This window comes from Eumetopias jubatus, unplaced genomic scaffold (assembly GCF_037043125.1).
Source record: "Eumetopias jubatus isolate StellerSeaLion01/CBP00866 unplaced genomic scaffold, mEumJub1_p1.0 scaffold_2, whole genome shotgun sequence".
Taxonomy (NCBI): Eukaryota; Metazoa; Chordata; class Mammalia; order Carnivora; family Otariidae; genus Eumetopias; species Eumetopias jubatus.
Genome location: NW_028274808.1, coordinates 182,363,561 through 182,386,300, shown reverse-complemented (window position 1 = coordinate 182,386,300; position 22,740 = coordinate 182,363,561). Strand labels below are relative to the sequence as shown.

The 22,740-nt window shown below is 37.4% G+C and overlaps 1 protein-coding gene across 3 annotated transcripts in view; it reads right to left on the bottom strand.

Moving 5' to 3' along the window:
* Window positions 1–19,603, bottom strand: part of SEPSECS (Sep (O-phosphoserine) tRNA:Sec (selenocysteine) tRNA synthase) — a 35,288-nt gene extending 15,685 nt beyond the window's left edge. The window contains exons 1-8 of one of the 3 annotated variants that reach the window (XM_028089657.2): window positions 19,431–19,603; window positions 18,499–18,653; window positions 16,053–16,171; window positions 15,576–15,734; window positions 12,600–12,753; window positions 9,592–9,694; window positions 2,350–2,479; window positions 2,125–2,216 (exon numbers count right to left, since the gene is read on the bottom strand). In XM_028089657.2, the coding sequence (XP_027945458.1) occupies window positions 2,125–2,216; window positions 2,350–2,479; window positions 9,592–9,694; window positions 12,600–12,753; window positions 15,576–15,734; window positions 16,053–16,171; window positions 18,499–18,653; window positions 19,431–19,544 (1,026 nt within the window). In that variant the 5' untranslated portion in view covers window positions 19,545–19,603. Of the gene's footprint in view, window positions 1–2,124; window positions 2,217–2,349; window positions 2,480–9,591; window positions 9,695–12,599; window positions 12,754–15,575; window positions 15,735–16,052; window positions 16,172–18,498; window positions 18,654–18,889; window positions 19,127–19,430 lie in introns of those variants that run through there. The other 2 variants (XM_028089668.1, XM_028089666.2) reach the window with 2 other exon arrangements.
* Between the last annotated feature and the right edge of the window lie 3,137 nt (window positions 19,604–22,740).

Genomic DNA, 22,740 nt, shown 5'->3' with positions numbered 1-22,740 from the left:
CGGATTTAGAGCTATATAAGGTAACTACATAGCTACCAGGCTAGACTATTTATCCATGTAAGAAAAAAGCAGAAGAGTAGAGGTTAAGACAGAGGATCAGAGGCCCAATTGCCTAGCTTTAAGCCCATGTCCCACAATTTACCTCATATATGTTACTTCTCTATCCTTCCATTCCCTGTAAAAATGAGGACAATGGAAACACCTGACAAAAAAATCTGTGAGTTCAAGTATCTTTTCCACAGTGAAACAACCAGTTATAGAAGAGCTAAGGCCCACTGGCATCTAATACAACTAAACTCTCATATAAACAATATAAACCCATGACCATTTTGCTCATCTATAATCAGGCTTCATCTGTCATATGGAAAAAAGGTTCCTTGGAACATTTATTGAGGTCTTCTCTTAGCTACAACAATCTATGACCACGATGATTACCTTTGGGAGTTTATCAAACGCAGTTTTATTCTAATCATTTGAAAATCTTTGTTAGGTTTATTGGGGCATAATTTACATATAGCAAAATTTCAGAGGCCCAGTTTTCAAGGGGCCCACTTCCATGAATTTGGACAAACATACAGTTATGAAACTACTCCCACTATCAAGATACAGACCATTTTCCCATTCCATGGGTCCCCTCCCTCAACCCAGGACTCTGGAAACCACTGATCTTTTCTCTGTCCTGATATTTTTTGCCTTTTCCGGGGTGGCATATAAATGAAACCATACAATATGTAGCCCTTTGAGTCTGGCTTATTTCATTTAGTATAATGCATATGAGAGCCACTATTTTGTTGCTTATATCAGTAATTTGTTCCTTTTTATTGCTGAGTATATATGTACCCAGTTTGTTTATACACCAGATGATGGACATTTGAGTTGTTTCCAGGGTTTGGCAATTATGAATAAAATCACTATAAACATTGATGTATATAGGTTTTTGTACAGACATAAATTTTCATTTCCCTTGAGTAAATAGCTAGGAGTGGGGTGGCTAGTTTATATGGTGAGCATATGTTTAACTTTATGAAAACTGCAAAAGTGTTTTCCAAAGTTACTGTACCATTTGTGTTCTTACCAGCAATGTCTGAGAGTTCTCTACTTGCTTGAGATCTTTGCCAGTTTGGAGGCAAAGTTTTCCTTATATTAGCCCTTCTAGGTGTGTAGTGGTAACTCCCTGGTTTTCAGGTGCATTTCCTAAAGACTGATGTTGATCCTCTTTTCCTACATCACGTAAATCTTAAGAGATGTCCTCATAATACAAAGTAAGCAATTACTTTCCTATGGACTGAACTGGTGGGGGGAGAGGGGTGACTAGAGGAAACTAGGGAACAAAATTTTTCAACTTCTGTTCCATGTTCATAAGGCTATCAGAGAATACATGTAAAATATCTTAAAATAAAGTACTATTATAAATCTAAGGGACTTTAATTGCTACTAAATGTTAGAAACTTACACAGATACAAAAACTGTACAGGGGCCTCTAGCTCTCCCTGATGGGAGATGAATAAAACATTTAGTCTGACCCGCCCTGCCAACACTGTCTCTGTCTACAATTTTGGAGTTGTCCTGAATTAATTAAAACAGTTTTTAGTGTTGGAGACAAAGTCCAGTTTTCAAGCACAAATGTCACTTTTCTTTTCACAGCCAACATAATCAATGAGTTCAGCATTCCAGCAATGACAAGGGATGAATTTATTATTTTAGAATGAGAAGCTGGCCAACTTCTGACCGTTCTTCCTCCTGTGACTGACATCTCACACCTATACAAGTCTTCAGACTTCCAAAAACAGAAAGAAAAAACTTGTCCATTTGTCTCTCAAGACCCTCTATCTTTAAGTGATACATGAACTGAATCTTACTAAACTAAGAAGAATCTCTAATGTAGGAGTTTCTCAAAAAAAAAAAAAAGCAAACTCATCTGCCCAAGATCCCTCATAATATCTGAACACACAGGAGACAATGATTAATTGAAAACCAACTGGAGTGATTCCAGATCAAAGTAAATCCCCTAGGACCACACTAGCTATCTATACTCTCAAACTGGCAAACCAAAAGGCAAAAACACCAATAATCTGGAATAATTTTAGTCAAGGGTATTATTTTACACCTGAAGGGAAAGCTTACCTTCCTTTCTTTTAATAGCTTCTTATAACCATTTGATCCAAGTGATAATAAAGTAATAAGGACATCTAAAGAAGGTGAAGCTGAAGCTCTTCCTGAAATAAGATAAACAAGTTAACATTCAGGAAGGGGGGGGAAAAACCTTTAGAAATTAAGATTTATTATAGTAGCCTAGTACAAATGGATTTTTGTTAGTTATTTTTTCTGTAGAGCAACTGATTTATTTACCTGGATACATTTTGCTGATTTCCTGAATGAAGGAATCATTAAAGCCAGCAATTATAGCGCCACCTACCGGAACCATAAAATTTTTGTCCAAGCTCTGAACAAAAGCATCTATTCTGCCAACCCGAGCCCCCTAGAATGAAATAACATGTAATGTTACATATTGGCTTCTAGGAAAAGAAACAACAACTGCTATTAAGAAGTAAATACCATTAAACAATGCATGAAAAATCGGAAGTAGATCAAATATCTTGTTTTCTTTGTAACAGTGCCAATAAAGGATTTTTAAGTATGAAAATGAGTTTTTAAATGCTGCTCCTCTTATGTGAAAGAGCACTTTATTTGCAAACTGCTTTCATACCAAAAAAAAAAAAATCATTAAATCCTCACAACAACCTTGGGAGGAAGGCAGAGTTTCAACATTAGTTCGGGTGGGAACTCAGCTTTTCACCTTAACGTCGGCTAGGAGAGTAGATTCCTCCCCACGCCTCTCATCTGTGATCTTCCATTTGACAATAAATGCCAACAGTGGGTCCTGCAACTATTAAGTAATTTTAAACACCCTCTGTGAGTTCAAGAGTGGCCACCATAATCTAAGGGACAGTAGCCACTCATGTTGCCAATAAATCAGTTATACATTTCCGGCCTTCTCTTTGATGCTGGGATAATCTATTACCTGCATGACTACTTTAAGCAACAAGCTCTGTTCCCACCACCACTCAGATCACAAAAGAGAAGAATAAAGCTTATTTTTAACATCAACTATGGAATTTTTTTGTATACTCTTGGCAATGTTTCTATATAACTCACGTTTCCTAATGTTATAATCTTAGATGATCTCATTCCACTGCAAATGAACTCCAAGTGAAAATCTAATATTTCACTGAAAAATTGAATACTTACTTACCAGAAATGTAAAAACTAAGTTCTAGTCCCCATCCAACATAGTCTGTGACCTTCTATCCAATGTGCTTCAATTTTCTCCTCTTAAAGATAGAGATACTATCTAAATTTCAACTAAGATCGTTTTTTCTTTATCTGTAGCAACAGATTTTCAATCTGTATTCACAATCTACATTCCTATTAATATTATAACCACATTTGACCTTCATCTTCACACTTTCCCTCCACATCTATATCTCAGGGAGAATAGAAGGAGCAGATAGCTGGCCTAATCTGAGAGACCAGATCCAGGCAATAGGGAGAAGCACAAAAGCAGGAAAGGGAAGCCGACTACTTTGGAAGCTACTGCATGATTGTTTAAATCTTAACCTTTCCCTGTTGCTCTTCTAATTTCCTCAGAAACTATGATCAAAGAAACTCTCACCATATCACAGGAAAACAGAAAGAAGCATATAACTGGTAGAATAAATAACCAAACAGCACACAAAGTAGTAGAACGTAAAAATAGAGAGGAATTCTTAGAGTTGTCTTTTATTAACATTTAAGTACTGAGATGTGAGAGAGAAATGTGAGAGAAATGTGAGCCTCAATCAGGAGCAGAAGTATTAAGAGAACAATCAATGCCAGACTTTGCTAGAACCCTTCATCACCAAAACACAGAAAGCATAAAGGGCAGCACACGCCGTGTAAAGAAAACAAACAGCCTCACAAAAAACAAATGGTTTTATCAAAGAAACAGAGTGAATAAGCCCCAATTTATACTTACATATGTTTTAAAAGAAAAATAAAACTGCAAATAAATGTGGAAGGGAAGTATGGAGTTTTTTTTTTTCATTTTTTTAAATGAAAACACATTTTTTGCCAGTTTTATTGATATAATTGACACATTATGTGTAAGTTTGAGGTGTATGATATGATGATTTGATATATGCATACATAATGAATGGATTACCACCATAAGTTTAGTCAATATCCATCAAGTATGGCTTAATAAGTTAACTGCTTAGCAAAAAAGAAAAACAAAACAAACAAAAAACAAACAGCAAGCTGGACCCACTCTCACTAAAGTCAAAGGAAAAAAACCCCAGAAGGCTGAAAGGGCTTAAATAAAATAGGGAACATAGGGGCATGTGCTATGAAGGAAAGGGCTGCCATTTATCAGTTCATTCGTCTCCTTGTTTACTCACAAAAGAAGTATCTGGGCACCTATCAGCTGCCAAACATTGCTTAAGGTTCTAGGGATAGTGGTAGCAAATAAAACAGATAACTTCATATAATAATAACTTCTGTCGGAATTTACTGAGAACTTACTAAGCACCAGGCACTGTTCTAAGCACTCTACATTCTTAACCCATTTAACCCTCATAATAACCATATGAGGTCGATGCTACTATAATAGCTATTTTACAGATGAGAAAATTAAGGCACAATAAAATTAAAGTGGCCTGCCCAAGGTCAGAAATGTACTTAATAGCACAGCTGGGACTCAAATCCAGGCAGTTAAAGCACCTTATTGAAAGTCATCCAGGCAATCAAAGACACAGCAGGAACTAAAACTGAGGTAATCTGGAGGAAGAACCCATGTTTATAAAATAAAACATTATTCCTGTGGCATTTCCATTCTTCCAGCTACCCAAGCCAAAGCCCTGGAGTCCCTGAATTCTCTTTTCCTCATACCTCACGTCTGTCTGATTCATCAGCACACCCTGTAAGATCCACTCTCAAAATACATCTGAATCCAACCATGTCTTAACCCTTAACAGCCACCACCCTGGCCCGGGCCACCGACACATTTCACGTGGGCTCTGCAACAGCCTTCCACTCTTGCCTTCCTACAGTCTATTACCCACACAGCAGCCAGAATGAGGGCTGAAAAATGGAAATGACATGTCACTCTCCTGCTCAAAACAACCATACCAAGGATAAATTCCCCAGTCCTTAGCACACCTCAAATCTCTTTACTACCATTGCTGTCCTCATTTGTCCTGATCCAGCCATACTGGCCTCCTTCCTTCCTTACAACCTCCGAGCACACTCCTGTCTCGGTCTTGGCACTTGCTGTTACCTTCAGTCTGGACTCTAGAGAGCTGCAGGGCTCACTCCTTCCTATCACTCAGGGTTCTGCTCAAATGTTACTTCCTGGGAGAGGACTTCATGGATCACTCCATCTAATCAGACACCCCCTCCTCAATCCAGAGCATTTATCAAGACCTGTCATACTTATTGTTTACTGTCTGCTTCTGCTCCATGAAGATAAGGATTCTGCTGTATTCACTACCATATCCCCAGTGCCTAACCTGATGCCTGGCACATCAGGGGGAATCCTGTAAATATCTGTTGAAGGAACCGACGAGTAGGTCTGTGAATAAGTGCCCCTCATCCTACTCTCGTGCTCTTTCTCTCTCTCTAATAAATAAATACTTTCAAAAAAACAAAAATAAAATAAAATCAGTAAAGCTGAAACATTTTAGTTACAGCTTTCTCCACTGATTGTTTGATTACTACAACACTATCTTCTCCAGAAAGTATTTCTAATTTCAGCACTTTGTTTTTTAAGAGAAAATATGAGGCTGTGAAGTCACACTGAACTAAATGGGCCATTTTGTAGCTATGGGACCTCGGGCTAGTCACTTAATCCTTCTGAGTTTGTTTCTTCATTTGTAGAAAGGAAATAATAAGCACACCTTAAATTGTTAGGATTAAGCTAATAAACTTTAAAGGTCTAAGCAGGATGCCTGACAAATGGTGGGTACTCAATAAATGGCATATATTACTAAGAAGAATTATTTTTTTTAAATTGGTTTAGCACCAGGTTCCCTATGAACATCTACTTTTCTTTTTTTTTTAGAGATTTTATTAATTTGACAGAGAGAAACACAGTGAGAGAGGGAACATAAGCAGGGGGAGTGGGAGAGGGAGAAGCAAGCCTCCCACCGAGCAGGGAGCCTGATGTGGGGTTCGATCCCAGGACCCTGGGACCATGACCTGAGCCAAAGGCAGACGCTTAATGATTGAGCCATCCAGGCGTCCCTGCTAAGAAGAACTAATGAGATGAATTAAATCTAACTATAATTTTTTAGAATGTCATGAACAGCAAGTAGCACTCAGTAAGACCCGAGTATTTCTTTGGTTTAAAGCAACAGTACCGCTACCTCTTCTCTTCAGGGGCAATTTGGTAAAATTAAAACATTCAAGTACTGCTTTTTTTTCTTTTAAGAAATGCTCATTTTGGAAGGTAATACAGTATCTGCAACAATACAGTAACTATTTAAATATCACTCACCCATCTTAAAGTGTTATTTTCTGGTTAAAATTTTAGTAAAACCACTTCACAAATGAAGAGAAGCGATGACCAAGTAGGACATTCGTGACGTACAATTCCAACAGCACCTTTTACATCAGATCCTGGGGCTCACTGTCTTTGTCTTAATCTCTCCAGTTATGCTGCCAAAGTTTCTAGTATTCAAAATTATACTGTGAGCACAACAACACTAAGGACTTCTGGGTTAAATATATAATATTTGAGTAAATGTTTTGGAGCCACAGTAAAGATCATTATGAAGATTTTATAGAAATGTGGGGAGTACAGAAATATAATCTATAAAAATTAAATATATTTTTTGCACAAAGTTTAAAAAAAGTAACATTAAATGTACACAATGGCTTTCACTATGTAAAAAGCAATATACATATAAAAAAAGAGAAAAGAGTGAACACATAAATTATCAAGGGTATTTGTTAGGGTACAGGCTGAGTGATCTACTCCATCCTCACTTTCTGAACTTTTAGTAATGCTGATATATTAACTTTCAAAAGAATCGAGGCTGCTAAAAATTAAAGAGGAGAGGGGGGAAAGGGAGAGGAGAAATAAAAACAAATCACTGAAATAAAATGCTTTTCAAGATTTCCAGTATAGAGGGCGCCCGGGTGGCTCAGTAGGTTGGGCGGGAGTCCTGGGATCAAGCACCGAATGGGGCTCCCCACTCAGCTCAGTGAGGGGTCTGCTTCTCCCTCCAACCCTCCCCCACCCCGTGCTCTCTCTCTCCCACTCTCCCTCTCGCTCAAATAAATAAATAAAATCTTAAAGAAAAAAAAAAGATTTCCAGTGTAGAGAATTATACAACCTTTCTCAGCTATCATTCTCATTGGAGAAAATCTAGTCTAGAATTACAATGAAAAAGTTCCTTAAAAACTTAAGGAATAATGGAAAAGGATACAAAAGAAATGATAAATAGTCTTCCTCTGACATAACATGCCTACCAGCCACTCTACCTCTGGACTTCTTACGTTATGTAATCTACTTCCTCACTGGTTAGGCTGATTTGAGTTGGGTTTCTGTTACCTGAAGCCAACTGCATCCTAACCGGTACAACCTTTGAGTAACGAAGTTAAGCAAATCAGCTAATACTATCATATAAACTACATTTATATGAGAAATGATACTAGTACACTCCAAAAAAAATTTTTTTACCAGCTAGGATCTACAGGGCTAAGAAGCATTCACCATTGCACTGGAGAAGGCCACAGATAATCTCTGAAAAAGTCTTGCCCACATAACACAGACCACATGTGTATCCAAACTGAGTATGTGATTAACACCATTATGCACATAAATTATATAACTCATACATGGATAATATCTATCCACATCTCAACACAGTATAAATAATCACTGCAAGTAGATATTTCATTTATTCATCCAATTTTTTTCAGGAACCAGTTACTGAGTATCAATTATGTGCCAGAATCTGTCTTAAGTATTGAAGACACAAGAGTGAACAAAACAAAGTCCTTTCCCTAACAGAATCTTAATTCTAGTTACTACCAATAACTAGACAATAAAAAAAAAATAAACATCAAATGGTGAGACATGCTATGGAGAAAAAGAACAAGATCAACATCAATTTTAAGAAGCAGCCAAATTTTCCACACCAAGTAAGAAAAAACATTGTCAATTAACATTATAAGATACCACTGAATCTAAGACACCCCAGTTGTAGAGATATTATAATGTGGAAAAATATGTACCTTAAAATAAAGGAGTATGATACAAAATAGGAAAAGGGAGACAAAATGCAGGCAAGAAAAAGGAACCTGTAATTTTAGATAGGGTGTCTTAGAGAGGTAAGAAGCCATGCAGCTCTCCAGAAGAGGGTTTCGCTGTGAGGAAGGAACAAGAGCAAAACTAGGGCAGTGGGCACACCCATGACACAATGGAGGAACAGAAAAAATGTGCCCAGAGACAGCAGGTGAGAGAGAGAGCAGTAGTAAATGAAACTGGAGAAGCTGCAGAGGCCTGAATACACAAAGGCTTGCAGGCCATGGCTATGACTCTTATTCTGAGCACGATGGGATGCCCTGACGTATTTTCAAAATAAGAATCTAAAACAGGGGTGCCTGGATGGCACAGTCTGTTAAGTGTCTGATTCTTGGTTTCGGCTCAGGGAGTGATCTCAGGGTTGTGGGATCGAGCCCTGCGTCAGGCTCCATGCTCAGCACAGAGTCTGCTGGAGATTCTCTCTCCCTCTGCCCCTTCCCCTAACACGCACGCGTGCGCGCGCTCTCTCTCTCTCTCTCTCTCTCTCTCTCTCTCTCTCTCTCTCGCTCACTAAAATAAATAAATAAATCTTTAAAAAAAAAAAAAGAATCTATGAGGTGCCTGGGTGGCTCGGTTGGTTAAGCATCTGCCTTCAGCTCAGGTCATGATCCCAGGGTCCTGGGATGGAGCCCTCAGTTGGGCTCCCTGCTCAGCGGGGAGCCTGCTTCTCCCTCTCCCTCTGCCTCTGCCCCTCACCCCCCTCCTGCTCTCTCTTTCTCTCTCTCCCTCAAAATAAATAAATAAAAATTTCTTTAGAAAAAAGAATCTAAAACAGACTAGGATCTGGTTGATGCTTATAAGAACAAAATCATAACATTTTTTTAAAACCCGCCAACTCCACAGTTAAACACTAAAATGTTTATAAGTGAAGCCATTTCCAGCCTAGGATAATAAGGTAAAGTGATTCCTTAAATATGGAATAAATCATCAATATAGTTTTAAAAATACAATAACACAGTATATTAGAAAAGTGAGAATACTGGTAATAAAACAATCTCAGAAAGTTAAACAAATAAGCTACTAAGTATTTCTATGTTGGTCCTGACCAAAGCTACCAGTCCAATTACCAGCAAGGAAGAGTGACTTCTACTGTATGGATATTAGATGCCAATTTCTAATGCTCCATGAAGGTGGAGATGCCAGAAAGTTGATTTTACTCTATTAAGTAGTAAGAAAAACAAAGGAATAATCTTGCAATATGTTAAAATCATTTTTTCTTGACATATCTTTTTAAACTCTCTTACCTGCTGGATGAGGTGCATACACTTTGAAGACTGCACTCCATAAGCATTGTTGACTATATGTGGAATGCCATAATTAGCACAAATCACAGCCAGTTCTTCTAATCTACAAACATAAATATTCAACAGAAAGACATATTCCTACTGTGCTTTTATAAATTACAGTGTGAAAACTTTCTTAATTCAATAGTTATTCTTAATGTACACTAGGAAAAAAATGGGAAAACTGAAATTTCTACAGCAGTTTAGCATAAAATTCAGCAGCAGGCACTTTAGGATAAACCTAAAAAAGCTTTTAAATTAATGTTACCAATAAATGGGAAAACGGGTATTTATAAAAATCTGTATAGATGGTAGCTTTTAAATCACCTTAAAATTTCCTATATAAAAAGCAAGAAGCAGATTATAATGACCCCTTAACAAGGTGGTATGCTCATTTTTAAATGCTTTTGGTTGCTTATCATACTAAAGCTAATAGCTGCAAAATAATTAGCATGTCTTGAAATCTTAAGAAATCTTACATTTAACATCTCATAAAGTAAAAAATACATTTTCAAGTAGACTTTAATGTATTAAAAAATACAGAACATTAAAATGTTTCAGTACCAAAATAACATTTCCCAACAACTTGCAAACTAAAGAATCTTTTAAATAGCTGCTGGTTTTAAATTCACTCTTATTTTTCATCTGACACTCCTTATATTAAAACAATTTGAGAGTCTAACTCTATGCAAAGTAAGGTAATAAATTTCAACTGGAGTGTAATAAATGATGTTCCTTTGCAAAACCAAATACTACTTGTGACTGAGGCCATTTCTAATAGAAATGTCTTCACATGCTATGAAGCTAAAACTAAATCCTATGATTTAATAAAGTTAAATTTTTAAAAAAATGTTCTTTCTACAATATAAAGAATTTGGAAGCAAAGCAATAAAAGTTCTTTCCCATAAGGATGTACTTCAAATATATATTATATAGTTTTATTATTTGTTTTTGCAAAATACATTTTCTTTTTTACATGCACATTATGTTTTTAAAGTACAGATAGGAATGACATTATTCATCTATCAGAAGTTTTCAATTTACTTCCTTAAAGTATTATGAACTAAAAAGTCATTTTATCATTCATTTTCATAAACCTCACAAATTGACAGAGAAACCTTTCTATTACTCAAATTAATCAGATATTGTTTTTAAAAAATAGACTTTCTGGGATACAAACAAGTATTTTCTTCATAGAAGTCACTTTTATGTTTTGTACTAATAAAAGCATTTCTTAATAACAATGCTCCTTGAAAGTAAGATGCTATAATAACATAAAGTACTATTTTTAAAAGGAAAAAAAAAATCACTTGTGAGTTGTTTTAAATATTGAGAATTCATCAAATCTGCTAATATTTAAAGGATGTATAAAGGTATTAATGAAAGGCAAGGAAAGACAAAAAATATTTTCCATGTGGATCAAATTGTATTATAACTTAGCAGCCAATTTAAGATGTTTGTCAGGTAGAAATGATAACCTTTTTTTTTTTTTTAACATATCCTTTGACTGATTTTGCCCCACAATACTCTGTCCAATTAATTAACTGATAAAGACAACATATATATACATATACCTATTCAAGTTAAGACTATAAAGAATAAGCTTAATGCAAAGAAATCAAAATATATTTTAAAGTTCAATAAAATCAGAAACTCAAACATATTACTAATAACTGTGCATCACTATCTTCCTAAAGCTCACTTTTATCAGAAACATTCATTATATAACACAACGAAAAAGTGGCATATGAGAATTTTGCTGATAAAAACCTTTGTGATTTTTTTCCAAAGGAGAGATAATACATGTAAAATACTTAAACCTATACCAAGTATACTGACATCTAAAAAAAAAAACAAAATGAAACAAAACTATCCTCAAGCATAAACAATCTAACACAATACCCATATGCTGTTTTTGGAAATGTGACCTATTTCTATCACATTAAAATTTTTCGAGATAGCAAAATCATCAATGAAGAATGAACAGAGATGTTTATATAATATTATAATGCAAATTTAAAAACTGATTGGTAAGTAATGAATAAACAAGGAAAGCACATGCAATATAATCTTAAAATAGAATTCAGAGTCACAAATGAAACAAGGTAAATTTTCAAGAGCATGGTCTTAAAATTGTCTCTTAAAACATGCCTATAAAATAACAAACAGTAACATATATTCATTAATGCCAAATTGTGTGATTCCATGAATTAAAACTAAAGTATAACTTGATCTTAAGAAATAGCCCAAAGTCCATATAGTTTTTACAAATTATTAGCACTTACTTTCAAAATGTTAAAATGAAACAAAGAGCTGCTGTCAAAACTAGAAATCTGTATTACTATACCCAAACCTATTACATTTTCAGAATAAAATTTGTGGATATCCTTTAAAAAAGTAAACATTTGCTTTTTTTCTTTTTGCTTTTATTTTCTTAAATATATGCATTTTTCTCAAAATGCAAAGACAACCACTGTGTACATTTAAGTGTACATGTGAGTTAATCTTCCAATTAAAAAATTCAAAAGGCAATAAATAACCCTAAAATTTCCTATTCAAAAAATCTGTTAATCTTACACAGGAAAACTAACTGTTCTTACATAGGAAAACTAACTGTAAAATCAAAGAAATGGAGATAGCAATGAAAACAAGTAAATCCAACATTATGCTTAGAAACTTCTACTTAAATAATGAGGAAAAGATGCAAAGAGATCAGAAATAGAAAAAAGCAAGAAAACAGAGATGCTCTGTGTCTACGCAGGTGATAAACGGATCTCCACTTGGTATTAATTTTTTTCCTTCTTCTGTACCAAATTTTTATTTTCCCAAACCACCATGCTGTTTCTCCACTAGTCCATTCACCTATTTACTGCCCAATGTTACTTAAGCATCTTTGAGAATGAGTATATCTGCATTTCGTTTAAAAGACCCGATGAACACCTAAAGGACAATATTTGCAAATGATTTACCTATCAGGCACCCTTGGAGCAAAACAGGATGTAGTGGAATGAACACACAGAATGGAATCAGGCCCAAGTTCCCGAACTTTAGCCTCCACTGCTTTCAGGTCTGTGCGCAGCTCGTCACCTTCTAAAACATTCTCTATCACCACAGGCTCAAAACCTAACCAAGCCAATCAGAAATCAAAATGTTAGATAAACTAAAATAAGGGAAGATCCTGGAACTCTACAAAGCAGTGCTATTCCACACAAGAACTCTAAGTCTGGTCAGTGAACCCTCCCCAAGTAATAAAGACCTGGCTCAATACTGGTAGGAGTCAAAAGCAGGCCAAAATAACGTGAAGGACTAGTAGACCACAATTAGGACCACAAATCTATTTAACACTTTGATATGACTAGAAAGACTAATTCTGGGAAGGAAAACAAATGTCAAATAGAGACCTATAAAAGTAATACACAGTCACTGATGACAAAAAGGATCTGGTACAATTCAATTTCAGACCACAGAAAAGTAAATCTACTCATTTCTCTGGCAACATTTCATTTTTAAGTTCACTTTATTTCAGAGATGGACAAGAATGATAATATAATTCAAGTACTAAAACAAATCACAATCATCAACTTAATATTTTACTCCTAAAGAAAAAGTAATGAATTTTAGTAGCCCAATGATTACTGACCCATCCCATAGTTTAAAAGGGCCTTCTATAATTTAAATATAAAAACTATTTCTCAATTTTCAGTTGAATTAGCACATGATCAAACTAGCACCTGATCAAAGGTCTGCCCGAATAATAACTATGTAATCCTGTATGGTGAATATTTAGGTATCCATAAACTTCAAAAGCGTTGTATGTGCAATATATACACTAAACAATGCACAAAGCACTTAAATAACTAAATATTTCATAATGCTAGTAAGTACTTAGGGTAAAATTAAAATCTAATTGCTTGAGTCTCACAAACTGGATAGAAAATAAACTTGGGAAATTTTACATGTAAAGTTATTATGTAGTCACATCTTCAGTCTTCCCAAATAGCAAATCTATAGCAGGCTGGACACATACATTTAGGGGCTATAAGAGATTTAGAAACCATTTAGCTCAACTAACTCATTTCAAAGATAAGGGAGCCAAAGTTCAGGAAAATTAAGTGGCTTCCCCAAGGTCACACAGCAAATTAAAGCACAGTTATGAGCAAGTAGTTTTCTTCTATGTGCTATAATCCATGTCAAGTTGTCTGCATTCTATCTACAGAAATATAAAAACCTGGCCACTATAAAATGATCAATTATGTTGGTTCAGAGATGTCCAGGTTTTATATCTATACCTTCATAGCTTTTAAAACAAACAAAACTTAAATAAGTAGTGCTTCCTAATGACAGCTAATTTTCTATTATTTTTCAAATTCTCTAGACCCAACCCTATTTTTGCTTTCGAACATTTATAATGCAAGTTTTTTTTGAGAATATAACTATCTTGCTTCCTAAGAATATAGGCTATCCTAAGAAAGGATAAACTGTAAATTTAGTACAAATCCTAATATCTTTTGGAAAATTTTCCAATTTTTCAATATGGCAATCTTTCCCGTAAGTTCGGTAGTAGTTCTTTGGTTAAGAGGATGTAAATAAACAGACTTGACAACTTTATACCACTTAAAGTAAATGAGCATATCTTTTAAAAGTCTATCAGTTTCTACTATATGTCCTAATTATGAATCCCTTTACATGAATTTCTTTAGGACTATTTATGCGGTTTAATTACAGGCCAATATAGTTCACTTCATACAACATACTGAAGCTATTCAAAATTAACCTTAAATTCTCAAATTCACCTTGACTTAAGCAAGCTAAATACTAAAATACCAACGTAAAGTTTTTGTCTCACCTATATGTAATGATGCCTGGGTCCTTACACTTTGATTTATGGTAATAATTTATATGTATTCCACTTATGTATATACAACCACCATTCCTGAAGCCCCTTAGCACCCTTTATGCTCCAGGGATTACTGTTGGGTATTTCATAGGTCATCCTGCTTAATATCAAAACAATTTTATGACAGGTAATCATATCCCCATTTCAAAGAACAGGGATATATGATACAGCCATCCCACTTCAGAGTATATATCCCAAAGAATTCAAAGCAGGGACTCAAACAGGTATTTGTGCACCCATATTCACATCAGCATTATTCACAAGAACCAAAAGGTGAAAGCAACCCAGGTGTCCATCAATGAATGAAAGAAAGAAAACGTGAGATATAAATATATACAGTGGAGTATTAACCTTAAAAAGGAAAGAAATTCTGATGCATGCTATAACATGGATGAACTTTAAAGATATTGTGCTATATGAAATAAACCAATCTCAAAAGGACAAATACTCTATATTCCACTTACAAGAAGGACCCAGAGTAGTCAAATTCATAGAGACAGAAAGTAAAATGGTGATTGCTAGGAAGTGGAGGTAGTGGGGAAGGAGGAGCTATTGTTTCATGGGTAGAGATCCAGTTTAAGAGGATGAAAAAGTTCTGGAGATAGTGTTACCTAATGATTGCACAACCTTGTGAATGTATTTAATGTCACAGAACCATACATTTAAAAATTATTAAAATTGGGGCACCTGGGTGGCTCAGTCAGTTAAGCGTCTGCCTTCAGCTCAGGTCATGATCTCAGGGTCCTGGGACTGAGCTAGCATTGGGCTCCCTGCTAAGCAGGGAATCTGCTTCTCCCTCTCCTTCTGCCTCTTCCCCCTCCCCTGCTCATGCTTGCTCTCTCTCCCCCACTCTCTCAAATAAATAAATAAAATCTTTTTTAAAATAAATCAATAAATAAAATAAAACTGATTAAAATAGTAAATCTTATTATGTATATTTTATTACAATAAAAAGGTGGAATAGGAACACAGTTTCTTTTTTATTCATCTACCTCTACATAAATAGGGGGAATTTTCTACATTATATATGTCACTTCTCTTCTTTTACCTGCAGTGATCATGGATTTAAAGCAGGACTTCTGGTCTATTCTCGGCCATATAATATACTTTGCCTTTGGTCTTTTGTGTCGTAATGTTAAGAAACACAAGGTTAGACTCATACCAGTTGCCATGGGAACTACAAAGCAGTTGGTCACTGTAGGGACACCTAAAAACAAGAAGTAAAGGAGAAATTAGTTATTCCACTGAAAAACCAGCATCCTTCTTGAAGAAATGATTGAATTCTTCAATCAAATGTAAGAGTTATAGACAGTGCTTCCTCTGTACTTGACCTCAGGAAGCTCACTGCCAAATTCATCCTCCAGGCTTATGGCTCTGATTTTCTATCTTTCTCTAAAGGGTTTTTAAAAATATGTCTTTTCAAGAGCCATTTAGAACCTGTTTGGAAAGAGGCATTAATAAAAGATATTAAGCAAAGGTGTGTGTGGCTGGTCACCCAAAAGTATTATGATAATATAATACATACCAGCCAACTTTATGATGTCCAGGACCAAAGAATTGGTAATTTTGTTCAAAAGGCTAGACCCTGCAGCTTTTGGCTGCACAGCAGAAATATCACCCGATCGTCCAATTCCATGAATGAACCTAAGCAAAAAATGGGCCAAAAACTGAACAAAAATACTCGGTGTTCTAAGTAATCCACTGTATAAGTATACAGATGCAATAATCAAAAAAACACCAGAGGCAACACTTGACTATTACAGATACATTTCATAAACTATTAATAATGTAAAAATACCCTAAATGGAAACAAATTCATCAATTACATTGTGGTAGCTAGGCTCCAAAGATGGCCACCATCAAATCCTTTTCTCCCTATGCCCACACGCTACTGCCAACACCAAGAGATGGAATCAAATTCCTCTTCACTTGGATCTGCACTGGCTTTAGTGACTTGCTTGGCCAGGAAGAATCTAGTGGAAGTGATGTTCTGGAATTTCTGATTTAGGTCAAAGAAGCCTTAAAGCTTCACCTGGCCTCTTGAAGGGCTTGCTCTTGTGGGAGCTCCCTCCTATAATCCAGATGCCATGATGGGAGAGGCCGAAGCCACCTGTGGAGGCCATCTGAGCTCCCAGCACTCTATGTGAGTCAACCTGGATAAACTGCCCAGTTGAACCTAATGACTAAACTCTCAGCCAGCATCTGACTACAACTGCATGAGAGACTGGAAGCCATAATCATCCTGCTTAGCCCAGTTAACCCACAGAACTATGAGAGATAATACTAAATTATTGTTTTAAGCCCCTAAGTTTTGAGGTGGTCTGTTAGCAGGAATGGAAAACCAGAATATATGCAACATTAGATTCCCTTCTTTCTTTCCATTTCCTTAACCAGAGCAGTGGATTAAGTTCCAATGGGGATGAGCTGCTATTTCAAATACAGCCTTAATTTAAAAAGTACTACAGGTGACCCTTGAATGGGGAGGCTAGGGGAGGCCTGCACAGTCAAAAATCTATGTATAACTGATTCCCCCAAAACTTAAACTACTAATAGCCTATTGTTGATCAGAAGCCTTACCAATAACATAAACAGTTGATTAACACATATTTTGTATGTTATATGTATTATATACTGTTTTCTTACAATAAAGCAAGTTAAAGAAAATGTTAAGAAGATCATGAGGAAGAGCAAATACATTTACAATACTGTCCTGCATTCATTGAAAAATATCCACATGCAAATGGACCTGCACAGTTCAAACCCATATTGTTCAAGGGTCAACTGTATACACTCCTTGAAAATCAGTGTGCAAATCCATTCATTTTAAATTAGATGACATTATACATACTCAAGATACCTCTGAATATTTTAAAAGTTTGTACTTTATAGTTAGATCAGAAATCCGTCACTCTGGGATTATCAGAGAACACTGGTGTCATACTTAATCACCACTGAAACCTAACGTACAAAGCATTTTTTTACAAATATTATAAATCATGTTATCAACCCATTTTAACCATGAATTTTTCATCCAAGTTCTAGATTCATTATCATTGGTTGTGACAGCAATGGTTTTGATTGAAATAAAATTCTACTATCCCCAGGAAAATTTCACCACTGAAAATTTCAAGACAGGAGTTTTTAAAAGTTTACCTATATTTCGCAGAAAACTGGAAGAACAGAGAAATGATCATATTTGGAAACACTACCAATTAAATGGTTAGCAGATTGATAAAAAGCTTTCTAAAATACTGCAAAAGAAAAAAGTGACTTAATAATCTTTTTTTTTAAAAGATTTTATTTATTTATTTGACAGAGAGGGAGACAGTGAGAGCAGGAACACAAGTAGGGGAGAGGGTCAGAGGGAGAAGCAGGCTTCCCGCCGAGCAGGGAGCCCGATGTGGGACTCGATCCCAGGACCCTGGGATCATGACCTGAGCCGAAGGCAGACGCTTAACGACTGAGCTACCCAGAGGCCCGTGACTTAATAATCTTAAATCAAGTTTAGCATAACTTTCTTGCATCTATTGCAACAAAGAAAGCTATTTATAAAATAGGACTCGGTTTAGATACTGATGAACATTTTAAAGTTCTACCTACGTATCATTCTCCAAAAAAACTTGCAGTATCAGAAAAGAAATACAGCAAACTATAAACAACCGTAACATATTTTAAACTCTTACAACCAAACAGGTTTATTATGTTAAATGTATAGGCAGTATTGTTAAACACCCAGAACATGACAGGATAACTAGAACCTTCACCGGACTGTCTTGAAAAGCAACTACTCAAACTGTTTCCATCTCCCCGTTGCATCTGGTTTATATGCCCATTTGAGTAGGGAAGTAGTAGGTCACCAACAGATATTTTATAATTTAACATGATTAGTATTAACACCATAGTTTTTAACAAACAAACAAACAAAAAAACAAAAGGGAAAAAAAGAAAGGCTTTCTACTTTAAAAAAATACCTGTAATGACGCCGAGCAACTAAGGCAGATGCCACTCTCCCTTCCCTTTCTCCCACACCACAATTGCCCAGGAAATTGTTGCTATCCATGATTGCAAGTTCATGTAAAAAAAGTTCAAGTGTACTTTCATCCCAACCATCCTCTGGACACTTGCCCTGGAAAAAAAACAAAAACAAAAACTTGTATTTCAGAAAACCATCCCCTAGAACCGTACTTCAATGAATTTTTTTAAACTCTGCAATGTGTATTTTGCCATGCTTCTTGCTTTCTAAACTTCAGACGTAAATTCAGCACAATGAAGAAACCTCGAAGAGACAAAACATTTGTACACTGCATTACAATTATCTGCAGACTCCCAGAAGGGATAATAAATGAATACGATGACATTTACTCAGTTGAAAACCAGTAAGCCGTTATCTTCAATGAGGATTCTTCAAACCGGACTGCTAAGACTAAGGCTTGTCAAACTTGAGTGCAATGAAAATTCGGGGTACTGGCAGGAACGAGACCTGGGAGGTTCCGCAGGAGTTCTTGGTTCGAGTTTCTATATCCCCCGGTTTACAAACACAAAGCGTTCCCCTTGGGAGTAGTGAAAGACAGAAGATGCGAACTTTGCCCTTCTCGCAAACAAAACAGTAAAGCAACTGGGACTTCCCCTCCCTTCCACATCCCGAAGTCAGGGAAAAACAGTACTCAAAATCCTGGCTCCCACAAGCTCCCTAATAACACTCTCTGGGTTTTGCTGGTTTATGGTGAGGCTGAGGAGCTGAGCCAAGTCAGCACAAGGCACGCCAAGCTGCGAGAGACTCCGGGGACAGGTCTCAACCGACAGACAGGAGCGGGTGGGCAGGACGCAGGACTAAAGGGGCGCTGGGCGGAGCCAGAGGCTTCGGGGGGCGCGGCCGCTGGGGAGGGACCCGACAGCCCGGTACCTTCTCCAGAAGCAGCCGTATGAGGTGCTCATGCGAGCGGCGGGCCTCACAGCCCTGTCGCACATAAGCCGGCGACACCAGCCGCTCGCCCGCCGCGAAGCTCTCGCGGTTCATTTCGGCGGTGGCGACAGCGGCGAGGGGACACTCGACACACGCCGTACACGCTTACTGAACCCAGGATGCAACTCGCCGCCCCGACCGTACGGCAAGGCCTTGGGTCAAAAATCTTGTCTCGCTTCTGCACATGCGCAAACCGCCCTAGCTTGTGCACCAGAAACCGTGGACTTGATCGTGCGCCGGGGCGTTCGTTGCGTTTAGCTGGTGTTTGAGAGTGTTCCTGAGACGGACTTGGAGGAAGAATTTTGCACTTGTGCAGAGGGGCTGAGGAAAGTAAAGGGGAACTGTGTGGGCTTCTCCGCAGAAAAACTTCCGTAGCTTGCTCTGTGTTCCAACCCCGTTGAATGGTGAGATTTGCGCAGTCTGTGCTTCAGTCTTACACCGTATTTCTCATATTCTAGAATCTTTCCATCCTTACTTTTCGGAGGTCTCAACATGTTCTATTGCCTGACAGCCCGCTCTGAAATAGCAGTGCCTCGCTCCTTTCGTCCTCTGCACTACAGAATTTTTAGCCCCAACACTTATCACCCACCACCTGACTTTACATTTTTTTGTACCCCACACCCACACACCTATGGATGTAAACTTCCTAAAGATACGGACTTGGTTTTCGCTGCTATGCCCCCCAAGCGCCTAGAACGGTGCCCAGAATATAGCAGGAGCTAAAAAAAAATGTTTTCATACTGAATTAATGAAGAGCTTTGACCATTCAACAACCTAGCGCTCGGTATGGGAGATACAGAAATGAAAAGGTAGGATCCCTGCCTCCAGTTTCCTTGCACTCTTCTCCTTAGGTGAGCCTCCAGTAATTCCTGACCTTATCCGTGTTCAGTGGTGTGCTAGGGTCCACTCGAACTGGTTCATACTTGCTTTGCAAGAGCTGATTGTTAAATGTTCAGTAATTTTGTGAGCTGGTTTTTAAATACAGCTGCTTTTTAACAGTAGATTATGTAAGTTTACAGTAAAGTTAACTATATGAAAGGCAAACGTGGTAAATACACAAACTTATCACTTCCTACTTATGTTTTCTACATTTTACTGTTATCCGCACTTTTGAGATGCGGATGACAGAGAGATGACAAGATACATCTCTTGTATCTGGACAGTGGAAATACAGCATAATGGTGTACTGCTGCACATGGCTTTCCAGCTCCCTTTTTGGTGGCATAATGTTAGAAGTTTGAAATTGGCCATGGTGGGAGTATTTACACCGTGAAAATCAACAAATGCTGCAAATCAGGCTCTGAGCTCCCTGCCACTCCCAGGAATGTTTAGCTACATGTTCCCAGGGTATCAATACCCACCATTTGTCAGCCTGGCACTTGTCAAACTGCATTCCAGATGTTAATTTTCTGTTTTCCTCAACTAGACTGTGAGCCCGTTTGACAAAGGCAATATTTGATATCTGTGTTCAAAGCACACAGTTCAAAGAACCAAACACATAATAGGTATTCGACAAATATTTATTGAATGGTAGACCATTTGAGAACTTTGTTAAATTACACAGAAAGATAAACCACAAAAATAATGAGAATTTAGCTTATTTTTTTAAGTAAGCATCAGCCTTTAAACTTTTGAAGAGTTCTTATTCCCCAAATACAACTATTCTTGCAACTTCTCCTTTGGGAAAGTCTTCAAAGCTGATTTGGCGATCACAGGCAAATGTGCAAAAATCACAAGATCCATCTCATTACTGAGTGGACACACTAGGTTTCTGAGCCAGCAGTTTCTCTCACCTTCTTTACTGGTCGTAATTTTGAAAAATCTTTGTTTCTAGAAACTAAATCCATCATCAAGCTCTGCCTTCATATAAGTTATTTAAAAAAAAAAATACAGGCTCTGAAGGCAATTGCGAAAGAAGTGTTCTGAAATTATTTTCATCCATTCTCTCACCCAGGGAGTACTTAGTGAGCATCTAATATCTTTAATAGGGCAACATCAAAATAATTTCATTGCCCTTATAAGACGTAACATGGTTAAAAATAGATCCAACATTCATAGGTCTGAATTTTGCTTGTTACTAGTTGTATGACTTTGGATACGTTACTAATATTCCCTGAGCTTTGCTTTCCTCACTTCAAAAACAGAGACATGGAGGAGATCGTTATGATGATTAAATGCGATGTAATTGCTCAATGCCATCTTCCCCTGATAGACTGGACAAGGACCAGACCCTGTCTGAGAGGATAAGGACCCCCATCCATAATCTCTGCAGCAAGTAGCCCAGGAAGCCAAACCAAAACCCCTGCAGCAATCTTGCCAGAACAGTTAGGACTCAGTTGATGCCTGCCAGCTTCCCAATTTTTTCACTCGCTTCCAACTCAGGACCAAGCAGGGAAAGCCAAATATGCTCTCCCTAAACCAACGATCTAAGATGCTCTTTTCTAGTTAGCCTACCTCCATTTTCCCCTTGCCAACAACCCCCAATCAGAGCACATCTGAACCCTTCCCATTTTTTCACCGTTAAGCTTTTCCACTTCCCTGGCTGCCCTTGAGTCTGCCAAATGCAAGTGATGGTGACTAACTCCCTTGCTCTGGCGAGCTCTGAATGAATAGTGTGTTTATTATTTGGGTGGTCTTTGTTTCTTGCCACAGCTTTCCTGGAGACTCCACTGAGACACGGTCTGCGCTGTCCATCACCATGGACCCCAGCCTCTGACCCGATATGGTCCCCACAGACGACCCTTGTACCTTGCTGTGTGTGGCTTGTCACGTCTGTGCCAACATCATCAGTGCTGGGTCTGAACTCTGCTATCTTTGCATTGAGTTCCTCAGCTATTTAGTCTACTTACGCTATCCTTGGTGGAATCAGGCTATTCTTTTTCATCCTTTCTGGGGGGCTCTCTTTTGTAATTTATTTTGTATTGTGTTATCTGAAAGTACTATTTGTCATAAGAAGGAGAATACTAGGGTAGAACACAGACATACGCCCTAAAAGCCTGTTGTTGGAGCCAGCCTCACAGACCAGTGAGTTTGCAGTTCTCACCAGATGGGCATCCATTTGGACAAACGTCACCGTCGGTCACTAATAAAACTGGGTGAGGCACTCCTTCCACCTTGATTTTTTTTTTTGTCCTGAGAATTTGCCTTTAATTTAGAGAGAGGGCTCACTCTAATATTCTACCTGCCAAGGGGTCAGTGTTTGGAGGGGGCCAGCCCTCAGGTGGGGGGGCCTGACACACAATGAACACAA